The sequence below is a fragment of the Acinonyx jubatus genome, chromosome A2 (assembly GCF_027475565.1).
Source record: "Acinonyx jubatus isolate Ajub_Pintada_27869175 chromosome A2, VMU_Ajub_asm_v1.0, whole genome shotgun sequence".
Lineage (NCBI taxonomy): Eukaryota > Metazoa > Chordata > Mammalia > Carnivora > Felidae > Acinonyx > Acinonyx jubatus.
In genome coordinates, this window is record NC_069383.1 from 85,985,705 (window position 1) to 86,010,027 (window position 24,323).

Sequence of the window (24,323 nt, forward strand, 5' to 3'; positions counted from 1 at the left end):
TGTCATTTAATTGTACAGCTATCCTTTGAAGTTGGGAGAACCCCCCCTGCCCATTTAGACTTGATTGGGACCAGCAGGTTGTTGGGTAATTGAAGAAAAGATGTCTGAAACATTTTAACCTAAACCAAAAAAATGTGCACTTATTCACCTGTCTTTTGAGGTAGACTAAGACCCTTTCTTTGTATATTAGTGGTTAGAGTTCACAATTATTTTTCTTACATAAAACCGCTAGTAATGTGTTGTCTCTGACTTCCTGTTACTTCTTGCTTTTTTTTTTCCTTTTTTTTTTAACCTTACTTTCTTTTTCTTTTTTTAATCTAAGGAGAGCAAGTTTTTGAAGATCTTTGAAAACAATCTGTGTATATTGGGCCATTTTTTTCTAATACTTTCTAGTTATCTCATACCTAATTTTTTTTTAGTAAGTGTTTTAGACATGCCTTTGAGTCTTTCCAAAGCATTCAACTTTTGGGATGGCGTGGGAGGCTCAGTCCGTTGAGCATCTGACTCTTGATTTTGGCTCAGGTCATGGTCTCAAGGTCATGAGATGGAGCCCTGCATGGGGCTCTGCACAGGGCGTGGACCTTGCTTGGGATTCTCTCTCTCCCCTTCTCTCTGCTCCTCCCCTGTTTGTTCATGCATGCATGCTCGCTCTCTCTCGCTGTCTCTCTCTCAAAATAAATAAACATTAAAAAAAAAACCCACAAAGCATTCAACTCTTATTGACCAAACAACACTCTTTTTGCATCCATATTTCACTCATCTATGGTAATATTTTATTAAATTACCTAATTGTGAAAATAAGTGTAACTAGCATGAATGCGTTTGGAAATAAAAACAGCAACTTATTGGTAGGAGCAGAAACGTGAGAGTGCTCTGTGGCTAGGTAAGCCTGATAATATCCTTTCATTGGAAGGCTGGGAACAAGGAGTTTCAGTCCTCCAGCAGGAAAGCATGGTTGTGGAGACTGAGGGAGTTGTTGATACAGCATCCCCTTGGGAGGACCATACAGTGATGCTCACAAAGGTTAGATGGTGTGACAATGTTCACACTGATGGCTTAGCTGGATTCAAACCCAGGTCTGCTGCCTCCAAGCTTAGTGGTGTGGTTTGGTTTGATTTTCTCCTGTATCTCACAGCCCTTCACACTGGTATTTTGCTGTAACGAGATGTACCCTAGCAAAAACAAACATGGGGTCGAAGAAGCCTTACTTGGATTCCAACCAAGGACATTTAGTAAAAAAGATGTGTAAAATGGACCTGATTTATAATATTACTTAAACCACAGTCTTGCATTATGTGTCTTGAAGAGAACGTAGAAGTGAGTGTGTTCTTAGGCAGTAGCAAAATAGAGAATTTTAAAAGATTCATATATATATATATATATACATGTATATATATATATATATACATGTATATATATATACATGTATATATATACATGTATATATATGTATGTATATATATGTATGTGTATATGTATGTATATTCATATGTGTGTGTGTATATATATATATATATATATATACACATACATATATATCCTTTTTTAATGTTTATTTTTGAGAAAGAGCAAGCAAGGGAGGGGCAGAGAGAGGGAAACAGAGGATCTGAAGCAGGCTCTGTGCTGACAGCAGAGAGCCTGATGCGGGGCTCAAACTCATGAACCATGAGATCATGACCTGAGCCAAAGTGGCTGAGCCACCCAGGCGCCCCAAAGATTTGCATATATTTTGTACTTCTTTGGTGGTGGGGGCAGGGTGCAGATGTAAATACTAACAGAATTGTCTTCTCACTTCTTAAAGATTATTCAGTGGATTTCTGAGAATATCTCTACCTGCCATTCATTTGACCTCATTCAGGAATTTATAATTGGTAGGTGTTGCTGATGGTGCATATTAAGTTGAATCCTTGACCCTTTTACTGGAGGGAGAACAGTAAATTGATAATGGCTCAATCTGTCAAAATGTTGGTTAGGAGCTTTTTTTTTTTTTTTTTTTTAACTCTGTTTCAGTCAGCAGCTAATTAAATTTCATTCTCTCATGGTCTGTGAGAAGTTGTGGCCATTCAGAGACTGATAGGATATATGATCTTTATTCTATAACCTTATTAGTGATTTTTTCTCCCCTGTGAGATGTAACTTTCTTAGTTCAGTTTTGTGTTGGCCAGTTCCATGTGAAGTGGTATAACATCACTGGGATAGATAGAAGTACCAAATAAGTTTTATTATTATTATTTTCCTTGTAAAGAGCAGAACCTGAACATTTAGTGAAAGTGAAACCATAATAGCTAGGCTTTCCAGGGTAAGGATAAGGCAATAAAAACACTTTTGGGTTTGCTTGTTATGGTGAATGACAGTGTCTACTGCCTTATTCTTATTAAACCATGTCTTTTTTTTTTTTTTCCTTTCCTTTCACAAATCTGTTCAGCTTCTTCATATTGGAGCATATGTCCAGAGACCAGTAACATGGATAAACTTTTGCCATATTCCTCAGTGCTCACTTGGAATACAGTAAGTTAACCCTTTGTGTTCTTTATGTAATTAAAATTGATTCACCGTCATGGGTCATTTGTAGGACATCCCTGTCACAGTAACCATGGCTGTGATTTCATTTGTCTTTTGACTGATAAGGATCTGAGTTGGAGTTTTCTGGCAGAAAAATAATAGTAAATACTTGCTGTGAGCCAAAGTATTTATATAAAATGGAATTGAAGGTGAAGGTATAGAATATGTGTTACTCTTCTTACAACTAAGAATTAAGCCTCATCTGTCATCTTCAAATGGTATTTTAATTTTTTTTAGCAACTAGGGTGGATTAAAATATTTCTTAGGTTTTTATTAATGAGGAAGGGCTGGGCCAATGCTATTGTTTGTAAGCTGCTCTGTTTACTAAGTAGATTTACTAAGACCTCTTCTCAGCCTCATAAGGAAAATCTGTAATAAGTGTAGAGCTTCAAGATCAGTAGAAGTTAGTAATCCTGAGCAAATTCACTCCATTCAACCTTTTCTTCCTCTTGGTCCTTCCTCTCTACTTTTCAGTTGGGAAGTGCTGAGATAAAATATTGTTTCTTTTCCCCTAAACATGGGGCAGTAAACTGAGTTTTTGTTAGATCAGAAAGCAAAAACCATGGGGTGCCTGGATGGCTCAGTCGGTTAAGTGTCTGACCTCGACTTCATCTCAGGTCATGATCTCACGGTCCATGAATTCGAGCCCCACATGGGGCTCTGTGCTGACAGCTCAGAGCCTGGAGCCTTGTTTGGATTCTGTGTCTCCCTCCCTCTCTCTCTGCCCCTCCCCGGCTCGTGCTCTGTCTTTCTCTCTCTCTCAAAAATAAATGAACATTTTTTTTAAAGCAAAAACCATGTATAGGCTGCCCCTGAAAAAGGTTTCTTCTTTCGTATTTAGATGTTAGAACTATATGCTTAGTTTCAAGGCAGTGGTTTGTATCAAAAAGGCATTTAGAAAAATAAATTTACTTTAGGTAACACAGACATAGGAAAATAAGTACTGGCATAAATTGTGATACTTGCCCATTTTGTATTTAGACTATCTAAATATAATCAGGTGTGTTTGATTCATTCCTAAATTTTCTGTATGCACAGTGGTAGTGTTTTCCTAAAGGCCCTTCCATCTTTTACTGTAAAGAGTTATTAAATTTTCCTGCTTCGCTGTAGAAAAACAAGGAAAAGATGAGCTTGTTCCTTCACCAGGCCCTCACTGTTTCCTTTGAGAACCCTTGTGAATAGACATGCAGACTGTAAGTGATGCAGCAGGAAGTTTGCAGGTTAAACCACAGGGAGTCAGGAGATACACGTCTCTGCCTCCTTTCCCCTCCACCCAACCCTGTCATCCTTTGTGTTCAGTGTCTGACAGGTGGGGACCGGGAACCCCTCTAATTCCCAGAGTTGTGTTTAAGGATGGAGCATGTATTCATTGGATGACCCATGACAGGCTCATCTTGACAGGCAATTCTTCACCTTTGCATTTCTCATGACTTTGTGGGGGCAGAGGAGCTCTTGTAGACACATAGAATGATGGCAGCAAGTCCTGTGAGCAGTACAGTGTAAAAAACCCCCAGTTGTAATCACCATCTGCTGAGCTTGTTTTAGCATTTTCCACATTGCCCTAAACTTCCAGTGGTTAGAGTAGGTTGCCTTAAAGGTCTCTTCTAATCCTAAATTTCTGAGTGTATGCATATCTTTAGCACTGATGTAAATCATTTACTTTTGCTTTTTCTAATCTGCAAATGCTCTTAATCCTACACCTTAATAAACAGTTGCCACAGTAGGAGATATTAATTTCATGCATCTGTATGGAGACAGATTATTTCTGTAAATAACTGAATTGTATTTAAGTTACTAGAACATACAATGCTCTTACACATAGATAATCCTGAATTGTGCTTTGCAAACAATTATCCTTGTTCTACCTATTTTAAGATGCCATTTATAACCTAAACCTGTAGTAAAATTTTAATGCTTTTTTAAAGTGTCTTCTCTACTGAGTAGTGATAAGTGAAACACAAAATATATTTTTATCACTGGCTTTCAGTGGTCATAGCAGACAACTCAGTTGCTTGAATATTCTGGAAATTTATTTCTCCATTGCTATGATGCCCCTTTCCACAGGAATGTTGTAGGTCAGTAAAAATCCAGGACATTTAAGTTTTAAATAAATACCAGATTTTATTTCTACATAACACCTTCTAAATTAATTTCTAGCATATCATCTTTTTTTTTTTAGAAAATAAAAGGTGAATTCACTAGTTGAGAGTCTAACCTACACAATTATTATAGAAACACACTTCCAAAATAACTGAATGAAAGGCAATTTTGGAAGTTTATAATTTTTATTGAAATTTTTGTTTAATTTTTTTAATGTTTATTTTTGAGAGAGAGATTGAGAGAGACAAAGCATGAGCTGGGAAGGGGCAGAGAGAGGGGGAGACAGAGAATCCCAAGCAGGCTTCAAGCTGTCAACACAGAGCCCGACACAGGGCTCGAACTCACAAACTGTGAGATCATGACCTGAGCCAAAGTCAGATACTTAACCAACTGAGCCACCCAGGTGCCCTGAAATTTTTGTTTTAATGCTCACTAGGTAGCAGAATGTTATAATTTGGTCTTCCAGGTGTGAATTGTATATCTTTCATATTTGTCATGGTGATACTGCTGTATAAACTCTTCATGGAGATTTTTTTTATTTCTGAGATTATGGTGGAGAATGAGGTAAAGAAAAATCTTCCGCTAAAGTCAAAAAAGAACCCCATTAATCTTGGTTCCTCCTAGCGAGGCAGGGGCTAACTATAATGTAATACATTTAAGCAAAAGAGAAGAAGAGGGACGAAGAAGCAATAAAAAAAAGAAGGAACATGTCCCCCTGATTATTACACTTTATGGTGCAAATGTAATTTGCCTAATTTGTTCTTAAATGGAAATGTGCAAATATTAAACTATTTGCTCTGTATTCCTAATAGTCTTCTCCTTTCCTTCAGAAACCCTGTCATCTATTGTAATCATAACTTTGAAGAACATTTCCCTTCCCGAGGCAAAAGATGGGCTGTGTTCACTGTTATTTATAAACCCCAAGGTTTATTTAAAGTAGAGGTTAGCAAACTGGGAGCTGCCCTCAGCTTCTGTCTGTGCAGAAAACACTTCCTGAAGGCTCAAGCTTGTGGTGGTTGATAGGTTTAGCAGTTGTGTGTATGTTTTTTCCCCACGATAGGAAATTCCTGGAATAACCCTTGTGACAGAAGAGATCGCGTTGCCTTTCATGAAGGTAAGTCCTTATAGGCAGAGGCGAGACCACGGCTCTGCAGGGCTTCCTTGCTGGTCTCTATGCCCAACTGGAGTCCCATCCCTGCTGCCCCAAGTATTAAGGTGGTTCCCAGGGGGGCTTGTAAGCTGTTGGGGGAGGATGTGGGTAGGGGTTAGTTCTCTAGAAAATCCATTCTAAGGGGTTGAGTAGTCATTGATAGTGATATTATGGCAATTCTTAAGAATACTCTTCGGAGAGGACAGTTTTCTGAAGATAGAGAATTACAGGGCTCAACGGAAACCATATAGAACTGGTCCTTTCCACTGCACCTCAAATCAGTTCACACTGGAGGAGTTCTTTCTTGTAAACTGTCCTTGGAGGACCTGATAGCTGTTTCTTTACTTCATTTGTGCTCCCACCCCCTCGTCATATGTGCGCGCGTACACACACACACACACACACACACACACACACACACACCCATTAAGTAACCTGGACTGGGATTATCTACTTTCCTTCTGGTTCTAAGAACTGCTTTTCTGTTTCTCAAAAGTGATCTGTAGTGGCTCTGTATGTGGTCTCTGTGAAGCTTCTGCACACCCCCTTCCTGCCACGAAGTGGTAGCTATTAGTGTCTTTCTGCAGTTTGGTGGTTTCAGAAGAGTTTCTGAGTACAATAGGGAGAATGGGGTGGGGTGAGCAGAAAAGAATGTGTATGTAGTTAAAAACTGGAGAGTATTTTAGCAGTATTCTTGAAGCTCTTTTGTTGTTTTTGGCATTGCTTCCTGTTAATTGTAGTTTGGTGTGTAGTGGGAAATCTCAAGTTTTGCCAGCAGGCAGCTCACTGTGCTGTGCCCTTTCATTTACACTTGATTCTTGTGGGTTCATGAAGGGCAGGCCAGGCCTGGGCAGCTGGGGTGAAAGCCATGAGGTCTGAAGTTACGGTGATGCCCTTCGAGTGAGAGAGGGCCAATGGGGGCAGGTGTAGTGGTTCTGGGTTTTGGTCCTAAGAAGGGTCCTTCAAGGAGACCAACAAGTGATGGTTCTCAGCCACAGCCTAAGACCACTGGGAAGCTCGACAAAGGGAGGAAGATGGAGGGGAAAGAAAGGTTTGATTAATAGCTTAAAAGGTTCTTAAGACCCTCTCTCCTTTCATTTTTTTTCTGCTTTTATCACTAGTCCTACCAAACCCATAATGTGTTTAGTGGACACACAATAAACCGCACAATGGAAAATTTTAAAGAGAAACCAGTGTCACCCACAATTCTACAGGTCCTAACATATCAACTGTCGGTCCCCCTCACCCCCTCCCACTTCCTCCTGGTCTCTGTCCTAGGTATGCATTTATTACCTAGTAGTAGTGGCCATCTAGAGATACTGAATAAAGATGGCAAATCATATCAAGCAGTTTTCATGCTGCCACATGATGTCATGATTATGATCTCTAATGGCTCCATAGAATTCTGCTGGGTTGTTGTGTCCTCATTAATCATTTTTCTGTTTTGAAATATTTACTTTGTCTTCAGCCCCCGTTTTAAAAAATTGCTATTAAAAATGACGTCTCAGTGAATATTTTTATATAGACAGTTTTTCCTTTGATTTATTCCCCCCAAGGTTAAATGTCCAGGAGTATTACTGGGTGAAAGACTGACAGTTTTGATAGCTTTTGATTCTTATTGCCAAATTGGTATTTTAAAAAGAAGTTGCAGGTGAGCCTGGGTGGCTCAGTCGGTTGAGCATCTGACTCTTGATTTCCGCTCAGGTAAGTGATCTCACGGTTTGTGGGTTCAAGCCCTGTGTCGGGCTGAGTGCATACAGCATGGAGCCTGTTTGGGATGATCTCTTTCCCTCTCTCTCTGACTCTCCACCTCTCGTTCTCTCTCTCAAAATGAATAAACTTTAAAAAAAAGTTGTGATTAACTTACAAGGAATGTACGAGTTCATCAGTTTTACTATAACCTTATCACTGTCATATATTTTCATTTAAAAAATTAAGTATAAAAGAGTGATGTGAAGGTTCTCTTCATTTTTTACCCCTTGGCTTAATGCTAAGAATATGATTTGCTTTGCTTAGGAACAAAGTGGCTTGTTTTTGCACTTTTTCTTTCTTCTTTTTTCTATTTGCGTATTTGTGTGTAAAATGATGCGTTTTTATCTTGTTCGTGTTTTCTCTCCCTTGATATTCCCTCTGCCTTCTCACTAATTTCTCCTCTCCCCTAATTATCTTTAGCATTTGGCCTTGCAGACAGCTGTCTTCCAAACCTGCTGAGGAGCTCTCCCACTGTTCTACATGTATCTACACGCTGGCAGGAAGGGTTACAATGGCACAGGTTCCAACTATAGATCTCTTCACGACCTGACCTTGTCCTCACAGACAAGATCTGTCTGGGAAGTTGAAGGTACACTGCTGGGATGGGCTTTGGGCTCAGGAGGAGATGGTACTAAATTTGGTTCCGCCAGCTCCCCAGCCCCCACCCCAATCACTCAGCATGGGAGACCCTAATCAGAACCTCCCAGCTCACAGGACACCTGGCTCTGATCTGTCTCACATTTCCTCATTTCTGCTTGCACAATACCCCTCACTATAAGCCGCTGCCTTTGACCTACTTCTTCTACCCCAAGTCCCAGCTTAATTATATTGCGATGGACCTGCTTGCAGTGGCTCAACCCCCACCACCCCCATCCCGCTCCTCCCTCCCCGGTCCCAGTTATATGACTGTTCTTGCCATGCTTATTCAGCTACAGGACTTGGCTCTGAGTACCTATGACCTGAATCACAAGTTACCTTTTGAATGCATGCTTGCTGCCGGAATTTCCATGAGGCCCAAGGGACCCCTATTTACTCTGACCACACTTGCTTCCATTCTCCTTGGTAGATGACTGCCCTGATAAGGAGTCAGGAGAGGGAAAGGCAAAGTGAAACTAGATAAGCACTTTCTTCCTGCTCTCTCTGCAAATAATTCTCCTGTGGAGTACTTTACAAACGTTTAACATATGAATATGTAATTTAACTAGCATAAACCAGTTACATTAGAAGTTTATCACCTGAAAGACAAGTGGCTTCCTTGCTTTATAAAATGGTTTCCAAAAGATTTTAAACAATTAAACAACAAGTATATTGGAACAAGGTCCTTGCCTTAAAAGCAGTGTTATCAAGAGTGACCTTCCTATAAATGATTTTACCCCTTCATAAAACATGGTTTTTTCTGGGGAAGTGGCCATTTTTGTGAAAGGTTTAAAATTACCCTTGATTAAAAAAAAATTTTTTTTTAATCTTTATTTATTTTTGAGACAGAGACAGAGTGTGAGCAGGGGAGGAGCAGAGAGAGAGAGGGAGACACAGAATCCGAAGCAGGCTCCAGGCCCTGAGCTGTCTGCACAGAGCCTGACACGGGGCTGCTCACGAACTGAGAGATCATGACCTGAGCCAAAGTCGGACGCTCAACTGACTGAGTCACCCAGGCGCCCCAAAATTACCTTTGATTTTATGGTGAGAAGAGAAACTATTAAAACTGTCCAACCACAAGAGCACCTAAGGATTAAAATATATAAACCACCTACTTGAATATAAAGATAAAAGGTGAACAAGCATATCACAGATGGAGAAATGGGGAATTTTTACCAAAGGTTTTTTTGGGGGTTTTGTTTTGTTTTTTTAACATTTTGTTCATTTTTTGAGAGAGGGGGAGACACAGGATCCAAGCAGACTCCGGGCTCTGAGCTGTCAGCACAGAGCCAAAGCGGGGCTCGAACCCACCAACCATGATGAGATCATGACCTGAGTCAAAGTCGGACGCCCAACTGACTAAGCCACCCAGTCGCCCCTACCAAAGTATTTTTTAAGCCAGACATCTCTATTTTCATTTTATAAAGTAAGGAAACCTTTTTGTCATTTGATTAGAGATTAACTATCTGACCCAGAGACTGGGAAAGTCAGAGACTTAAATCCCCTTCCCACTTACTTCCACTCAGAAGTGAGGGTGTTATGTCAAATGCCTATTTGGGGTCTCAGTACCCCTGAGCAATTGGGAAAACAATTATTGGCGCCTGGGCTCTTCTCCGTGTAGAGGCTTGTTTATTTAATTATGCTTCTTCACTTAAAAAGTGTTTTAAGAATACTGTTTTAATTGGGTAGAGCACGGGTGTCATTAAGTGCTTGGTGAAATACAACAGTTTTTCCCTTGACCCTCCCAGTACAGACAACCACCATCATTTAAATAAAAGGTTGGTTAGAGATCCGAAGTAGCAACAAAATTACAACGTAATAGCTTACAATTTTAAAAATGAGGATTGTTGCTTTGATAACAATGTAGCATTACCAGAAATGTCAATTGGTTATGTGACAAATAGTGATTTTTCCAAAGATCAGTCTGTATATATGTGATACTATGGTAAAACTAGAAATACACTTTTGGTCTTTATCCATGATTCCTGACAGAGAGTTCCTTATAATTTCTTAAGTGGTAAGAGCTACAGGGACATCTTGTGTTATATTTAGTGTTTGTTCCCAGTGCCTGAAATCACCCCAGGGCACAAAGGTGTAAAGAATGTCTTTTTTTTATTCATAGCAAGCTCCTTTCAGCTACACTCGAGTTATGTTAATAAGGTGATTTTTCGAAAGCACCTAAGACTAGGAGCTGGTTATCTAAAGAACCGAACACGTGATTAGAAAGTTGGAAATTTAAGCCCATTCCCTCCTCACTTCCAGAGGTAAGAGAGAGTAGCCAGAGATTGAGTTCAGTCCCCAATGACCAATGATTTAATCAATCCTGCCTATGTAATGGAGCCTCCATAAAGAACCTTTACTGAAGGAGTTTGAAGAGTTTCTGAGATGGATGAACAGGTGAAGTTGTAGGAGGGTGGTGTTCCTGAAGAATGCATGGAAACTCTGAGCCCTTTCCCCCATGCCTTGTCTTATTCATCTCTTCCATCTGGTGGTTCCTTAGTTGTTGTTGTTGTTGTTTTTTTTTAAATGTTTATTTATTTGTTTAAGTTTATTTTCGAGAGAGAGAGAGAGAGAGAGAGAGAGAGTGTGTGGGGGGGGAGGGGCAGAGAGAGAGGGAGACACAGAATCCGAAGCAGGCTCCAGGCTCTGAGCTGTCAACGCAGAGCCCCATGCAGGGCTCTAACCCACTAACCATGAGATTGTGGCCTGAGCCAAAGTCAGTCACTTAACCAACTGAACCACCCAGGTACCACTAATGTTTCTTTATTTTGAGAGGGAGAGAGGGAATGAGGACATGGGCACTGTGTATGAGTGAGCTTGGGAGGGGCAGTGAGAGAGTGAGAGAATCCCAAGCAGGCTCCATGCTTGGTGGGGAGCCCAACAAGGGGCTCAATGTTAGAACTGTGAAATCTTGACTTATGCTGAAATCGAGAGTTGGACTCTTAACCGACTGAGCCACCCAAGTGCCCCTGGTTTTCCTTAGTTGTATCCTTTTACAATAAACCAATATATAATAAGTAAACTGTTTTTTTTTTTTTATTTCTGTGGGCTACTCCAGTGAATTATCAAACCCCAGGGGGTGTTGGGAACCTCCAGTTTATAGGCAGCCTGTGGGATTTGATGCTGTCTTCAGGTAGTGTCAGAACTGAGTTAAACTATAGAACACCCAGGTGGTGTTGGAGAATTAATGGATGGGGGCAGGGGTGGAGCTCACACATTTAGTGACAGCAGAAGTGAAGTCTTCTGTGAACAGACTGTTGTAGAAAAGTTTCCCTGTACAACATATTTTCTGGGGCAGTGAGTTATGACAAGTTCAGTGAATATTGTCAAACATAATTTTATGATGCTACAAAGAAATACTACCTATTAGAAATGGAGCACTAGGCTGGTATATTCATTTCTATTATATCTACAGAGATGGGGGTATCTTCAGTTTATATCTCAGATGATGAAACTGAGGAACAGACTGAGTCACTAGGCTGTGCTGCTGTTATTCATAGGTTTGGTTGGAGATGTTCTGTTGAATGCTTAAGGTTGAAAGGAGGGAAATAGCATTGGCTTCCTCAGGGTATATGCTGATTGTGAAATGTGAAATGGAATAGTTTAGAGTCATATTTAGTGATTACATTAAAATGCAGCCCATTAAAAATGGCTAAGGGAGCCACCTGGCTGGGCAAAGAAGAGAGATTGTTTTTTCCTAGGTGTTGAGAAGAAAGAGGAAGTTAATTTATAAGTAGGAGAACTGGCACTTACAACATGCAGTCCCCTTTGTGGGAAGCTTCAGGAGATCTAGTCACTGGTCCTCTGTATGGATCTAATGATCTGTTTAGAGCATTTTGGCTTAATATGGTGCTTTGCTGGGTTTATGGACACACAGGTGTTTCTATGTTCTATCTGCACTAGAGGTAGTGGGTCACTGTGTTTCTCTGGGCTGCAAATAGAAGTTGATACTGAGATGGTATCTACTGAACAAATTGGATTGATGCTTTAGTTCTGCTAGTTGAGCCCTGGCATGACGAGTAAAGGTCTCTGAGTTGGCTTCTTCTCTTCTAAGAAGATGATGGTTAATCAGATGTAGAACCAAAGCCAGAGGGACTTTTAGAAATAAAAGGCGGATTTTGTTTTGTTTTGTTTTTTGTTTTTCCTGGCAGTAATTTGCAGATGAGCCAGTACCACAGGGATTTTTTTCCCTCCTAAAATCAACTGGCAACCCAAATCATTAATGGGGAACAGTCCCTTAATGTAATTCTTTGGTCCCTTGGTTCAATTAATAGTTTTGATGGGCTTCCTTTAATAATTATTTCATGTCCTCCTAAGAGATAAAAGGAGATTATTTTTCAAGAGGAGACCTGGGATAATTTGCCTTCTTTCAGAATCAAACTTTAAAACTCCTTCTTGTGCAAGAAAATACTTCTGGGGCTTCCCTGAGGATCTGATGGCTTCTAACACTAGCATCTCCCACAAGTAGCTAAATTCATCAATATTTTTTTATAAAGTATTTTTGTGTATTTTAAAGTTTTGAGCTCTTCTGAAGTAGCCTGCAATGTTCTTTCTGGGCTGTTGTGGCTTTTACTTTGTGTTGATGCTGTTGTTTCTGATGAACACCATGTTGAGTTCACAACTGGTTCCATAAGTACTAATTGAGCAACACAGGAGTGGTTTTCTGTGCTCCCAGGTTGACTGTTAGGATGTGACTGTGTAGCTTTTACTCCCTCTTCCCCCTTCTTTCTGTGTTAAAGCATCTAAAATTTTATCTTGGAGCTGCTTGAATTCTCTGGGTTAATGAGTATGCTTGTTTTTCATTGACGTTTAAGATCTGTCCTAGATTGGCTGACCTTCTCTTTGATCCTTTCTCCTACTATTTAACAACACAATCATGAGTCTTCAGACAGCTGGTTCTTCATCAGCCTGTAAACCAGGGGTGTAGATGAGGCAAATATGCGAGGCTGGGTGGGAGACTGGGATTACCTGGGCAGGCAAGCTTAAGCAGGGTTCTCTGCCCTGGCTGAGCATTGGGGTTGCCCAGGGAACTTCTAAAACTCAGGAAGCTCAGGTCACACCCCACACCAGTTAAATGTCTAGGGGATGCAAGCCAGGTGTTTACTGAGGTTGGGAGTGACGTGCTAGAGGCAGCAATCTTTGCCACAGAGAACCAAGTACTATTGTTTGCTTTCTCTGCTTTCTCTAATGCTCTCTGATCTAAACCCCGGATCACTCCAGTCTTTCATTCAGTCTTTGTTCCCTCCCTACATGCCCCATCTGGAACATCCTCCCCTTGTCTTTTACGTACTCAAATCTATTTTCAAACTCTGGGTCTTATCTATTACTTAGGCCTCCAAATAGACTTTCCAATTACAGTGATCCCTGAGAATTTTCATAACTTAAAAAATTACATCACTTACCTTGTAGATACCATGTAGCGACATCAGCCACTAATTGTTTTCACTTATGTTATGGCATGCATAACATTCTTGAAAGACCCACTGGTTTAAGTAAAATATTTCTGGGACTTTTGATTAACAGTTGTTTCTTATTTAAAGTGTTTTTTGTTTGTTTATTTTTAAAACTTAGATCCTTCTCCTTCTAACCCAGTGGTTCTGAACTATTTTAGGTTATGAATTCCTTTGAACATCTGGTGCAGGCTGTAGACCTTGTCCCCAGAAAATTGCTCCTACAAGTCACTCCATTTTACATACAATCAGTGGGTTCATAACCCTCTTGGAAACCTATCTATGGACTTGTTTTATCTGTTTATTCTCAGCTGAGAACAGGGATTTTTTTAATGGGGAAGGAAGGAGAAGGAAGGTAGCTTGGGAGAGATCTTGTCTTAGGAGGGTCTTCAGACAGCACAGTGGTGTTTGGCTTGAGGGGAAGAGGCCCCATGACAGATAAAAGGGCATCCGTGTTCCTCACAAGATCAGAGGGGTGGGACTGTGGTGGCAAAGCAGGCAGAGCTAGTATTTTAACTGACCACTAGGTGTCACCACAACACCAATTAGTTTTTGGGCTTTGGCCCTAGAGTGCCTGAACCCAGGGGTAGAATAGCAAGAAAGCTGTACTGACTTCCTGTCAGGGACTGAATACTGCCAAATGTTGGCAGTATTTGCTTTCATTATTATTTTTTTCAATAGAAGGAAGACCAAAGGGTGGATAAAGGTATATTAATTTTAAATAAATTGAAAGGGGAAGAAAAGGTGAGGTAGGTAGGTCAAGTTGGTGGTGTGACTTGGCCAGTGTGCCGGTTTCCCCTAGAAATGCCCTTTTCTTGAACATAGTTTTTCTTGTCTCTGTGAGAAGGGATGTTGGCTGGATGGGCCTTTCAGCCTTCTAAAACAGTAAGTTAATATTATTATGTAATTTACTGATACTCCAAAATTCATTTTGAACCAATGGACTTCCAATAAGAATTTGGATAATGTGCTATTATTTAACGTAAGGGCATTTTTCTTGGTTGAGACATATTTTGTATAAATTTTCTTTTTTTTTCTCGCAATGCAGCCAAGTCTGTCACCACACTAGGCATTAGCTCACTTTGTTTTATGGCTACACATTGCACCTTTGGCTCCAGTCCTATCTTTTATAAACACGTATAGTTTGGCAAGAAAGTGTATCATAAATCTATCTTCATTGATTTAAGAAAACAGTTTGTGTTAGTATATACTTTGACCTCAGCCACAGAAACATTTTTCCAGATATGTCTCCTTAGGCAAGGGAAACAAAAGCAAAAATAAACTATTAGAACAATATAAAAATAAAAAGCTTTTGCACAGCAAAAGAAACCAACAAAACAAAAAGGCGATCTACTGAATATGTCCAATAAGAGGTTAATATTCAAAATATATAAAGAACTTCTATAGCTCAACACCAAGAAACCAAATAATCCAATTAAAAATGGACAGAGGATCTGAATAGACATTTCTCCAAAGAAGACATCCGGATGACCAACAGACACATGGGAAGATGCTCAACATCACTAATCATCAGGGAAATGCATATCAAAACCACAATGAGATGTCACCTCACACTCATCAGAGTCAGAGTGGCTAGAATCAAAAAGACAAGAAATAACAAGTATTGGCAAGAGTGTGGAGAAAAAGGAAACCTCCATGTTCTTTTGGTGAGAATGCAAATTGGTGCATCCACTGTAAAAAGACAGTAAGGAGGTTCCTCAAAAAATGAAAAATAGAATTACCATATGATCCAATAATTCTACTACAGGGTATTTACTCAAAGAAAGTGAAATACTAATTTGAAAAGATATATGCACCACTGTGTTTATTGCAGCATTATTTACAATAGCCAAGATATGGAAGCAACCCAAGTGTCCATCCATAGATGAATGGATAAAGAAGTGGTATATATATACAATGGAATATTACTCAGTTTTAAAAAAAAGAATGAGATCTTGCCATTTGCAACAACATGGATAGGCCTAGTGGATACAATGTTAAGTGAAATAAGTCAGACAGAGAAAGGCAAATACCTTGTGATTTCACTTATGTGAAATTTAAGAAACAAAATAAAAATAGACAAAAAAAACCAGACTCTTAAATACGGAGAACAAACTAGTGGTTGCCAGACGGCATCTGGGGTGGGGGGCAGATGGGTGAATTAGATAAAGGGGATTAAGAGGTAGAAACTTCCAGTTATGAAATAAGTCACGGATGAACAGTACAGCATAGGAAATCTAGTCAATAAGATTATAATAATGTTGTTTGATGACAGATGCTGACTACACTTACCATGGTGAGCACTGATTCATATACAGAAGTCTTGAATCATTGTGTTGCACTCCCGAAGCTAATATAGCACTGCATGTTAATTATACTTAAATTTAAAATTTAAAACTTTAAAAGCAATTTGTGTCAATATATCCTTCAACATTAAAAAAATGTATTACTATTACCTGAGCCGAAATCAAGAGTCAGATGCTTAATCGACTGAGCCACCCAGGCACCCCAAGTCTCTCCAATTTAGAATTCCTTTCAGGAGGGAAATGCCATCTTTCGTGGGAAGAATTCACTCATAAATGCTACCCTATGAGAGCTGAGGAAGTAAAGCAAGCCCAGCTTTGCAGCAAGGCTCCAGTGATCCTTACCGGGTAGTTTGGGCCACAGGCCCTGCTTCTCAAGCTCACCAATGTTTTTGTCTCCTACAGGTGCATAGTTTTAAGGGTTACTGGGAAAAACTGAACTCCAACCTGGAATATGTTAAGTACTCCAAGCCACACTTGCACTATAACAACAGCATGGTCAGGAGAGAATGGCACAGCCTGATCTCAGAAGAGGTTTGTGTGGATTCATAAGAATAAAGCAAAAAGCAAAAGCATAGTACATTTGATGAGGTGATGCCCTTAAGTCTTGAGGCTGGCTTAAATTTGCAGGTCTCTCCAGTTGCCAGGTTCTTTTGCATTGTTGCAAGAAGACCAAAGTGCTTCTCTGCTCTCTGTTCTCTTGAGGAGGAAAATCAAGTGCACAGAGGTTAAGGGACACACATAGCATATTCATAGTAGAAATGGGATTAACCTCCAGGTCTTAACATGGGTTCTTGCAGTACTTGTATAGTTAAAATTTGATTTAAAAATCTAGGTGTTCCCAAATTAGTGGTTGCTAGGGATTAGGGATAGTTGAAAAAAGAGTGGCTGGGACTGACTACAAAGCGGGCAGCACAAGGGAGATCTTTGGAAAGATGGAACAGTTGCATAACTTGATCGAGGTGGTGCACTATGGTACATGAATCTGCATATATGATGAAATGACATCAAACTATACCCTCATTTTACCAACATCCGTTTCCCGATTTTGATATTGTACTATAGTTGTTTGTAGAAGATGGAGACACTGGGGGAGACCGGGTGGAGAGTACATGAAATCTCTCTTTAGCATTGTATATAATTGTAGTTTTGTTGTGTATAACACAACAGTGTATAGTTGACTTGCACCTTCATACAAATCTAATAATTTCAGACTACAATGTTTTCTAAACTAATTTTTAAGAACCTAGGTATTTTGGTTACTTGGAAAGTATATTTCTTTTTTGCTAAAATTATACTTCTTTCCTATATTGCATTATGTCCTTAGTGTGAAAAATGTCACCCACAAAACCTCTACCTTCCACACCTCTGACATGTTCTCCCTTCTAGAAAACAGGAAGAAGAAGGTCCATGGTGTATGTGAAGAATATTCTTGATAATGCAACGAAGTAAGTAAAATTAGGGATTGGTGTTCCTATAAGATGGCTATCTTTTGCGATTCCTTTTTTGGGTAACTTTCATGGAAGTAGCTTACTTTTGTTGAGTACCCTCAGATGATGCTGTCAACTTAAATGAATGCAGCCACCTGGGCCCTATTCTTGAGTTAGTGCTGGAGTTTCTAGTGGGAAAATTGTATGTGTTAAACCTTGTAGACTTTCATCGAGAGGATGGATGAATTATAAGTGATAAAGCTCTTACTAACTGAGCACTTTAAGGTGGGTAGAGACAGTAGGTTCATTTAAAAAGTGTCAGTGGACTGATGAACTGGCTCTTATTTTGAAAGCACATTTTTTGGATAGATGAGTCATCTCAGAGTGCTACAAGTGTAGGCCCCATTCCAGCCCTGTTCTATTTTCTGTTCCCATTATTTCCAATAACTGAGAGCTGCGATTGTTCTGAATTATTGTCATTGTTTGCACTAAAGGGTTTTGAGATCTTATAATTGCCTAATGTGGCTTTTGCCAAGTTGATTAAAGTGTTTGAGGTTTTCAGTAACCTGAGAACAGTTTCTGCAGTGGTTTTTATGGAGGATGTCTTTGTATGGTATTGTGGCTTTTTTTTTTTTTAATCTTTATATGTGAATAACATTGGCTAATTTCTTTGTAGGGTGATTTCTAACCTAGAAGCAAGGAATTTGGGTAAGAAAAGACCTATAATAAAGCCTTCTGGATGTCAGTGTTTGGTTTGTAACACTGTCTTTCCTACCACTGTGAGTTGGCAAGAAAATCACACCCAATAGTGTAATGAAGGCAGTACCCTTGAATATCTTCCTGTTAGAGGGACCACCCAGCTCCTTCCCTGTCTGTCTTGGCACCAGGACCTGCAGGGGCAGCTGCTGAATGTACTTTTGCTGGGCCAGTCCTTCAGTGTTAGCCTTGTGGTTTTCATTATTTTTCTTCATGGACTTGATCTAATTACCATGCCCTGTGGCTGTACCCACAGGATGCACTTGGGCAGTTCCCCTGGCCTAGAGCTGATTTCTTTCCAGCGGGCTGATCATGCGAGAGTCTGTGACTTGGTTAACACTCGGGCACTCACTAGGCTAGGCCATAGGGGTACAAAGATGAGGAGTCTCTGGGTGAGCTGTGTGGTTATGGGGGAAGAGCACAGGCTTGGACCTGGACAGAACTTGGCTTGACTTCCAGTTTGTCCACAGTGCTCTCAGTGTGCTCCTGGGCAAGCCGTCTATTCATTTTGTGCGCTATCCTTTTCAGGGCAAGGTGAGGAGAAAATGAGTGTGAATGGGCTGATGTTTATAGTGCCTCATACAGCACAGCGCTTGGTGCAGGGGATACCTGAGGTGGCTGCTTTGTCATGAATGTGTGAGGAAGAGGTGCTAACACATGGTTTCTAAACCAGGTGACAGGTGTTATAGAACCATAGTGGGGGAGGGAGTGGGTCAGGAGTGGGGGTGATTGGGGAAGAGAGCGAGGTTAGAAAAGCCTTCCCAGAGGGAGCAACGTCTGAGGTAAGTCTTGATGAACAGGGTGTTTGTCCAGGTGAAACTGGGGGAAGAGAATGTTAAGCATACCCAGGTACAAGTTTTCTGTGGTTTTGCCCCTGGAACCCTTTCATGCCTCCTGGAGGCCAGCCTCCATTTGAAAAGCTGTTATTTTTATATCCCACTGTTGTTTTATAGGCTCGGGTGTTTAGGTACATATTGGGTGACCCTAACAGAAATTATTTTATATAGTGTGTTGGGGTACATCCTGCAGCTGTGTGCACAGCCCATGTGAACCATGATAGTGAACTTGTCATCCAGCCCAGGCCGACAGAGCCTGTGCTCACTGAACAGCCCCAAGGGAACCATCCTCAGCCTGTGTTACCAGGCCATCCACGCCTGAAGCCAGGGGGTTCTGCCACTAGCCAGAGTCCTGCCCAGCGGCCAGGGTGTGAATGTGTCTGATTCATGCTCACCCTCCACGTACTGCTGGGAATGTTGCAATCTGGGAAGTGTTGCTGGTTGTCCAGGATTTTGTCGTGTCCGTCACTCCTGCCCCTGTACTTTTGGCCAGTTTGCATCCTGTGACCAGTATCCTTTTTGAGGGCACATTAGGGACTTGTCCCTTCCTCTCACGTGCTTAGTTTGTACTAGTTTCCTAGGAAGAACGTCATTGCTAACAGAAACAGAACAATCTGTGTGAAATTCAGGACTGCTGGAGTCAAGTCTGGAATGACTTCATCTAAATCAGGAAGGTTGTGTAGGATCCAGTAGAATTTATCCAAAGGGGTCAAGAGGCCTCTGTGCCATCCCACATAGGGTCACCAGCCTGCTGAGCTGGGAAGGTCTGCTCTCTTGACAGGTGCTGTGGCTCAGGTGCTGCAGGAGAGGAGGAGCAGAGCACCCAGGTGCTGTTAGGAGTGTGAGGGCACATCTAGTGAGACTGTGCTTGCCTGCCCCTTCCCTGTCACTTTCCCATCTTGATCTAGTTACCTTTTAGTTGGATAACTTGTTTCAGTTAGTATTATTTGATGCAGGAATTGACAGGTACCCTCAGGTCTGTGACTCTCAAGGTCACTAAACTACAGGGGGTCACAAAGAAGGGAGTCATGCGATCCTTTCACCAAGTCCCTATCCCTGAGTTATGCCCTCCTTGGCAGTAAGAGAGGACGCAAGTCTCCCTGACACCAGTGAAGCAGAGGTTCTTAGTGGTGAGTTTTCATGTTGAAGAGGAATCAAAGCCAGATCCTATTGGTGTTGGGAAATGTGTTCCTCATTTTCTTTCTTTCCTAGTCTCTACCTCTGTTAGAATAGAGCTGCGTATCACCTGAGTGATAAATTCAGCTTGTAGGAATAGGTCACACATGTAATGAAAAATTTCATCCTATCAACAAAGTGTTCAGTTTTCCCAATAAGTCAGAGAAGGGAAACCCAGGCTGATTTCTCTTCTTCTAGCCCATTTTCTGAAAACCACTCTGCTTGACTCGTGCTCTGTTTAATTTCAGAGCCAAGATTAACACCCCTCTTCCAGGAGGAGGACAACCACCAGAGACTGCTTATGGGTCTGGTAAGCGGTCTGTGGGCCATTTGTGTGCTGGAAAATGATAGGCTTCAAGAAAAGGGGAAAGGGCTAGATTGTACTTCTCATGCTAACCTTATCTTTCATTCATTCTTTTCATTCATATTCATTCATTCATTCATTCATTCATTCATTCATTCTTTTAACATATAGCTGTTATCAGCCCTGTAGGCCCTGTGTGGTCAGTGGTTAAGCAACACAGATAAGATTTCTGCACTTTTAGAATTTTTTTTAAGGTTTATTTATTTTGAGAGAGAGAGAGAGAGAGCAAGCACGTGCAAGTGGCAGGGGGTGCAGAGAGAGAGAGAGAGAGAGAGAGAGAGAATTCCAAGCAGGATCCACACTGTCAGCACAGAGCCTAACGCTGGGCTCGTGAACCATGAGGTCCTGAAGCTGAAATCTGGAGTCAGACGTTTAACCAACTGAGCCACCTAGGCACCCCTGCACTTTTAGAATTTATAGTTTAGTGGGAGAGACATACATAAATCAGTCACCCCCCAAAATATATAATTACAGAACATCATAAGGAAATGTACTCCACTGAGTTTTTGAAACAAGGGAAGAACAATGTCTCTGTGGCATTTGTATTTGGGGTTTAAAACACAACAGAATAAAGTATTCTTTCTCAAGAAGTCCTACTGTAGGAAGACCAAAGAGAGTTATATAAATTACTGTAAGAGCGGAATTGGTAAATAAATCCAAAATATGTTTTAAAATATGATTAAAGAGACATCTGACAAGTTTAATAAAATATTTTTAATACTGTACAGGCTTAGGAATGGGGTAATCCATTACGTTAAATTACGGAAAATTTTAAAATATGAGAAAAACACATTTGAAAATTCCAGTTAAATTTTCCTTAATAAAGAGAAATACCAAACTTGAGCCAAGAAGAAATAGAAGTCCTTGAAAGCACAATAACCATAAATAATTTGAAAAAATTGTCAAAAATTATCTCCAAAAAAGTCACCAAATTATTTAATGAGTCAGTTATTTCAAACTGGTTTAAGGATCTAGATCTTAAGGATCTAGATCATCCCCATGCTATGTAAATTATTTTTTTGGGGAAAAAAAAAATGGGAAGCTTCTCAGTCACTTTAGAAAGCTAGCATAACCTTAAAACCAAAATCTAACAATGACCACTTTTACTTATAAACATAGATACCACAAGCTTAATTAAAATATTTTCCAGTTGTCCATTTGAAAAATATGGCATGGTCAGGTGGGCTTTTTTCTAGGAAGGCTTAATATTAGCAAATACATTAATGTAATTCATCATATCACTAGTTCAAAGAGGGAGAAAAAAGATCATCTTTATAGGTGCTTAAAATTGATAAAAGTAAAATCCCACTCCTGGAATACATCAATTAGGCAAAAAGATATTCTAATACTAATGGTTAACACCCTTCTTAATGGAATGTTGGGGGCATTCCTGTTAAAATCAGAAGGAAGTTAAGGATCCTTGCTATTTTCACTAAAATTTTATATTGTTCTAGCAATTCTATATAGTGCAATAAGAAACAAAAGTAAAAGAAGATGCTATGATTGTCCAGTGCAACAAACAAATAAAATAATCAACTGGGGAAATGGGAAATAATAAGGAAAAAGTTAATAGGCTGGTGATTCTAAATTTATTTTCTTTTTTATTAGGATTAACCAGTTAGAAAAGTAAATGAAAAACATTATTCCATTTCCAAATCCTTAGCTTCTAGTTTTAATAAAATTACAACTAACAAGCCAATGAAATTTCTCTGACAGTTGACCAAGTGACTCACTTGACAAAGAGGACTGGAACTAGCATTGCCAGATAGCTAAGTATGTTGTTGAGCTACGATAATTGAAACAATGTGGTGCTTGTACAAAATAGACCGTCCAGAGACTCTAGTTTTAATCTGAATGTTCAGTGTATGATAAATGAGGCATGTAAAAATTACCATGGAAAGAATTTTCAATCAATGACTGGCTATTTGGAAAAGACAATTGAAGTCCCCCTATCCCAAATACCACTACGTTATAGCATAAACCAACAAAAATATTAGATAGATTAAAGAATCTAATATAAAAAATTTATGTATGTGTGTATCAAATTGTCAAAAATTTAAAAATTACAAAGTTCAGCATACGGGAAACTGGGCAGTCTCATGTGATGTGGCTAAAAATTAGTATAACCACAGTGTCTCTGTGTCTTTCGGCAGTGTCTCTACAAACCTTAAGTACGTGACCCAACAAATTCCATTTCTAGGAATTTAGCCTGAGAAAGTAATTGGGGATATGGCAAACAAATATTGTATAAGGATTTTTTTCAGTACTATTAACACTTGCATAAGAAGCACCTCATAATGTGTAAGAAGGGAATAAATAATTCTAGTACTTTCCTAAAATTGAATACTGTGCAGCCATCACAACCTGTGTGGTTAAGAATATTTAGTGACATAAACTATTATATGAAAAAAAAAACAAATTAGGAAACATTAGAATGAATGTGCACACTAGAGAAAAGGAAAATAAAAAATTCAAAATGTTAACATAGATGATAGGATTATGGGTGACTAAAATTTTCATCTTTATGGCTATTATAGAAAAATTGAAAAGCACAAAAAAGCATGCAGTAGTCATAAATCAAAAAATTTTAAGCCTAATTGATGAACACATGGCCCAGAATGCCACAGGCTAAGTTTTGCTTAGGATGTTATACATGCAAATCTGCTAAAATAGAAGATATGTGCACATATAATGTCAATTGTACAATTCTCATGCTGTTTATTCATGCAAAAATCTCTCTAGCCAGGAGGGCATCTAGCTGAGTAGGGTATCTAGGCAAAGGGGAGGGGAAAAGAAAGGAAGAAGACAGAAAAACAAAAGGTGGGGAGGGCTGGGATGCCACACTGATTGGTGAGCTCCAAGAACAGAGTAGGTATACAAGCCTGTTTGGAGGCAATAGAATCAATAAGTTCCATGTAGGGGCTTTTCCATGTAGGGGCTTTATTCAGTGTCTGTAACCACTGCGCAGAGGGAGGTATCTGATGCATTTCCTTTTTACTCCTGCCTGTGTCCTTCCAAAGGTCCCACACCATGCCTCCCCCCCTCCAACTCCCAGTTGTTCTATGATTAGAGTAGTTCCTTTTAGTTCTCCAGGGCTGGGAGCACTAGACTTCAACCATCTGGTACATCCCAAAGACTTCTAAGTTAATGGTTTTGCCCAGCTTCTCTGGAGGATTCTAATTAAGGCTGGGAATCTGATTCTTGGCTGCTCACTGAGGGAATCATCAGTAGTTCCTCTTGAGGAGAACATTGGTGCCCTTGACTTATGCCTATTGAAGTAACACTATGGGTTTGTACATTTCTGCTGGTGGGACCTTCAGACCCAGTATTTTTCATATTGGTAAAGAGTGTTAATAAATGGATCTAGTTTAAACCAGTAGCAGGTGTGAGTGGGCAGGTTGTGACTTATCTAATCTGTATCCTGTTTTCAGATGGTGTCTGAGCTAAAAGACCATCTTCTGAGACACCTACAGGGTGTAGAAAAGAAGAAAATTGAACAGATGGTTCTGGACTATGTTTCAAAACTGGTTAGTTTTGCTTTTTTGTTCTCTATCATGCTCCTTCCACCCTGGTCTCCCAGTATGTAGCTCCCAGTATATGGTTCAGTTTTTCAGATTAGGTTTTTTACAGATTTCCTGTCCTCAAACCAGTATATTTGGTGCTGGAGATTGAATAAAGGGAAAAAAGAACCAAAAAAGCAATGTTATGAAAGTAGTTTATTGCAGTTCCTTCAAATGGTGATTTTTATGTTCATGGAAGGATAGAACAGTAATGAACTTGGCATGGTTGCCAAATGTTCATATGTCAT

The 24,323-nt window shown here is 39.9% G+C and overlaps 1 protein-coding gene across 12 annotated transcripts in view; it reads left to right on the forward strand.

Moving 5' to 3' along the window:
* The window catches only part of GSAP (gamma-secretase activating protein), a 204,561-nt gene that overhangs the window by 167,193 nt on the left and 13,045 nt on the right, over positions 1–24,323 (forward strand). For all 12 annotated transcript variants that reach the window (XR_008296891.1, XR_008296890.1, XR_008296892.1 and 9 more), the window contains 8 exons: positions 1,802–1,871; positions 2,426–2,508; positions 5,723–5,776; positions 16,359–16,487; positions 17,343–17,401; positions 18,060–18,091; positions 20,400–20,461; positions 23,947–24,042. Coding sequence is in view for 8 of the 12 variants with exons in the window: in XM_053218582.1 (XP_053074557.1) it covers positions 1,802–1,871; positions 2,426–2,508; positions 5,723–5,776; positions 16,359–16,487; positions 17,343–17,401; positions 18,060–18,091; positions 20,400–20,461; positions 23,947–24,042 (585 nt within the window). In the remaining 4 variants the exon portion in view is untranslated. The remainder of the gene's footprint in view (positions 1–1,801; positions 1,872–2,425; positions 2,509–5,722; positions 5,777–16,358; positions 16,488–17,342; positions 17,402–18,059; positions 18,092–20,399; positions 20,462–23,946; positions 24,043–24,323) is intronic.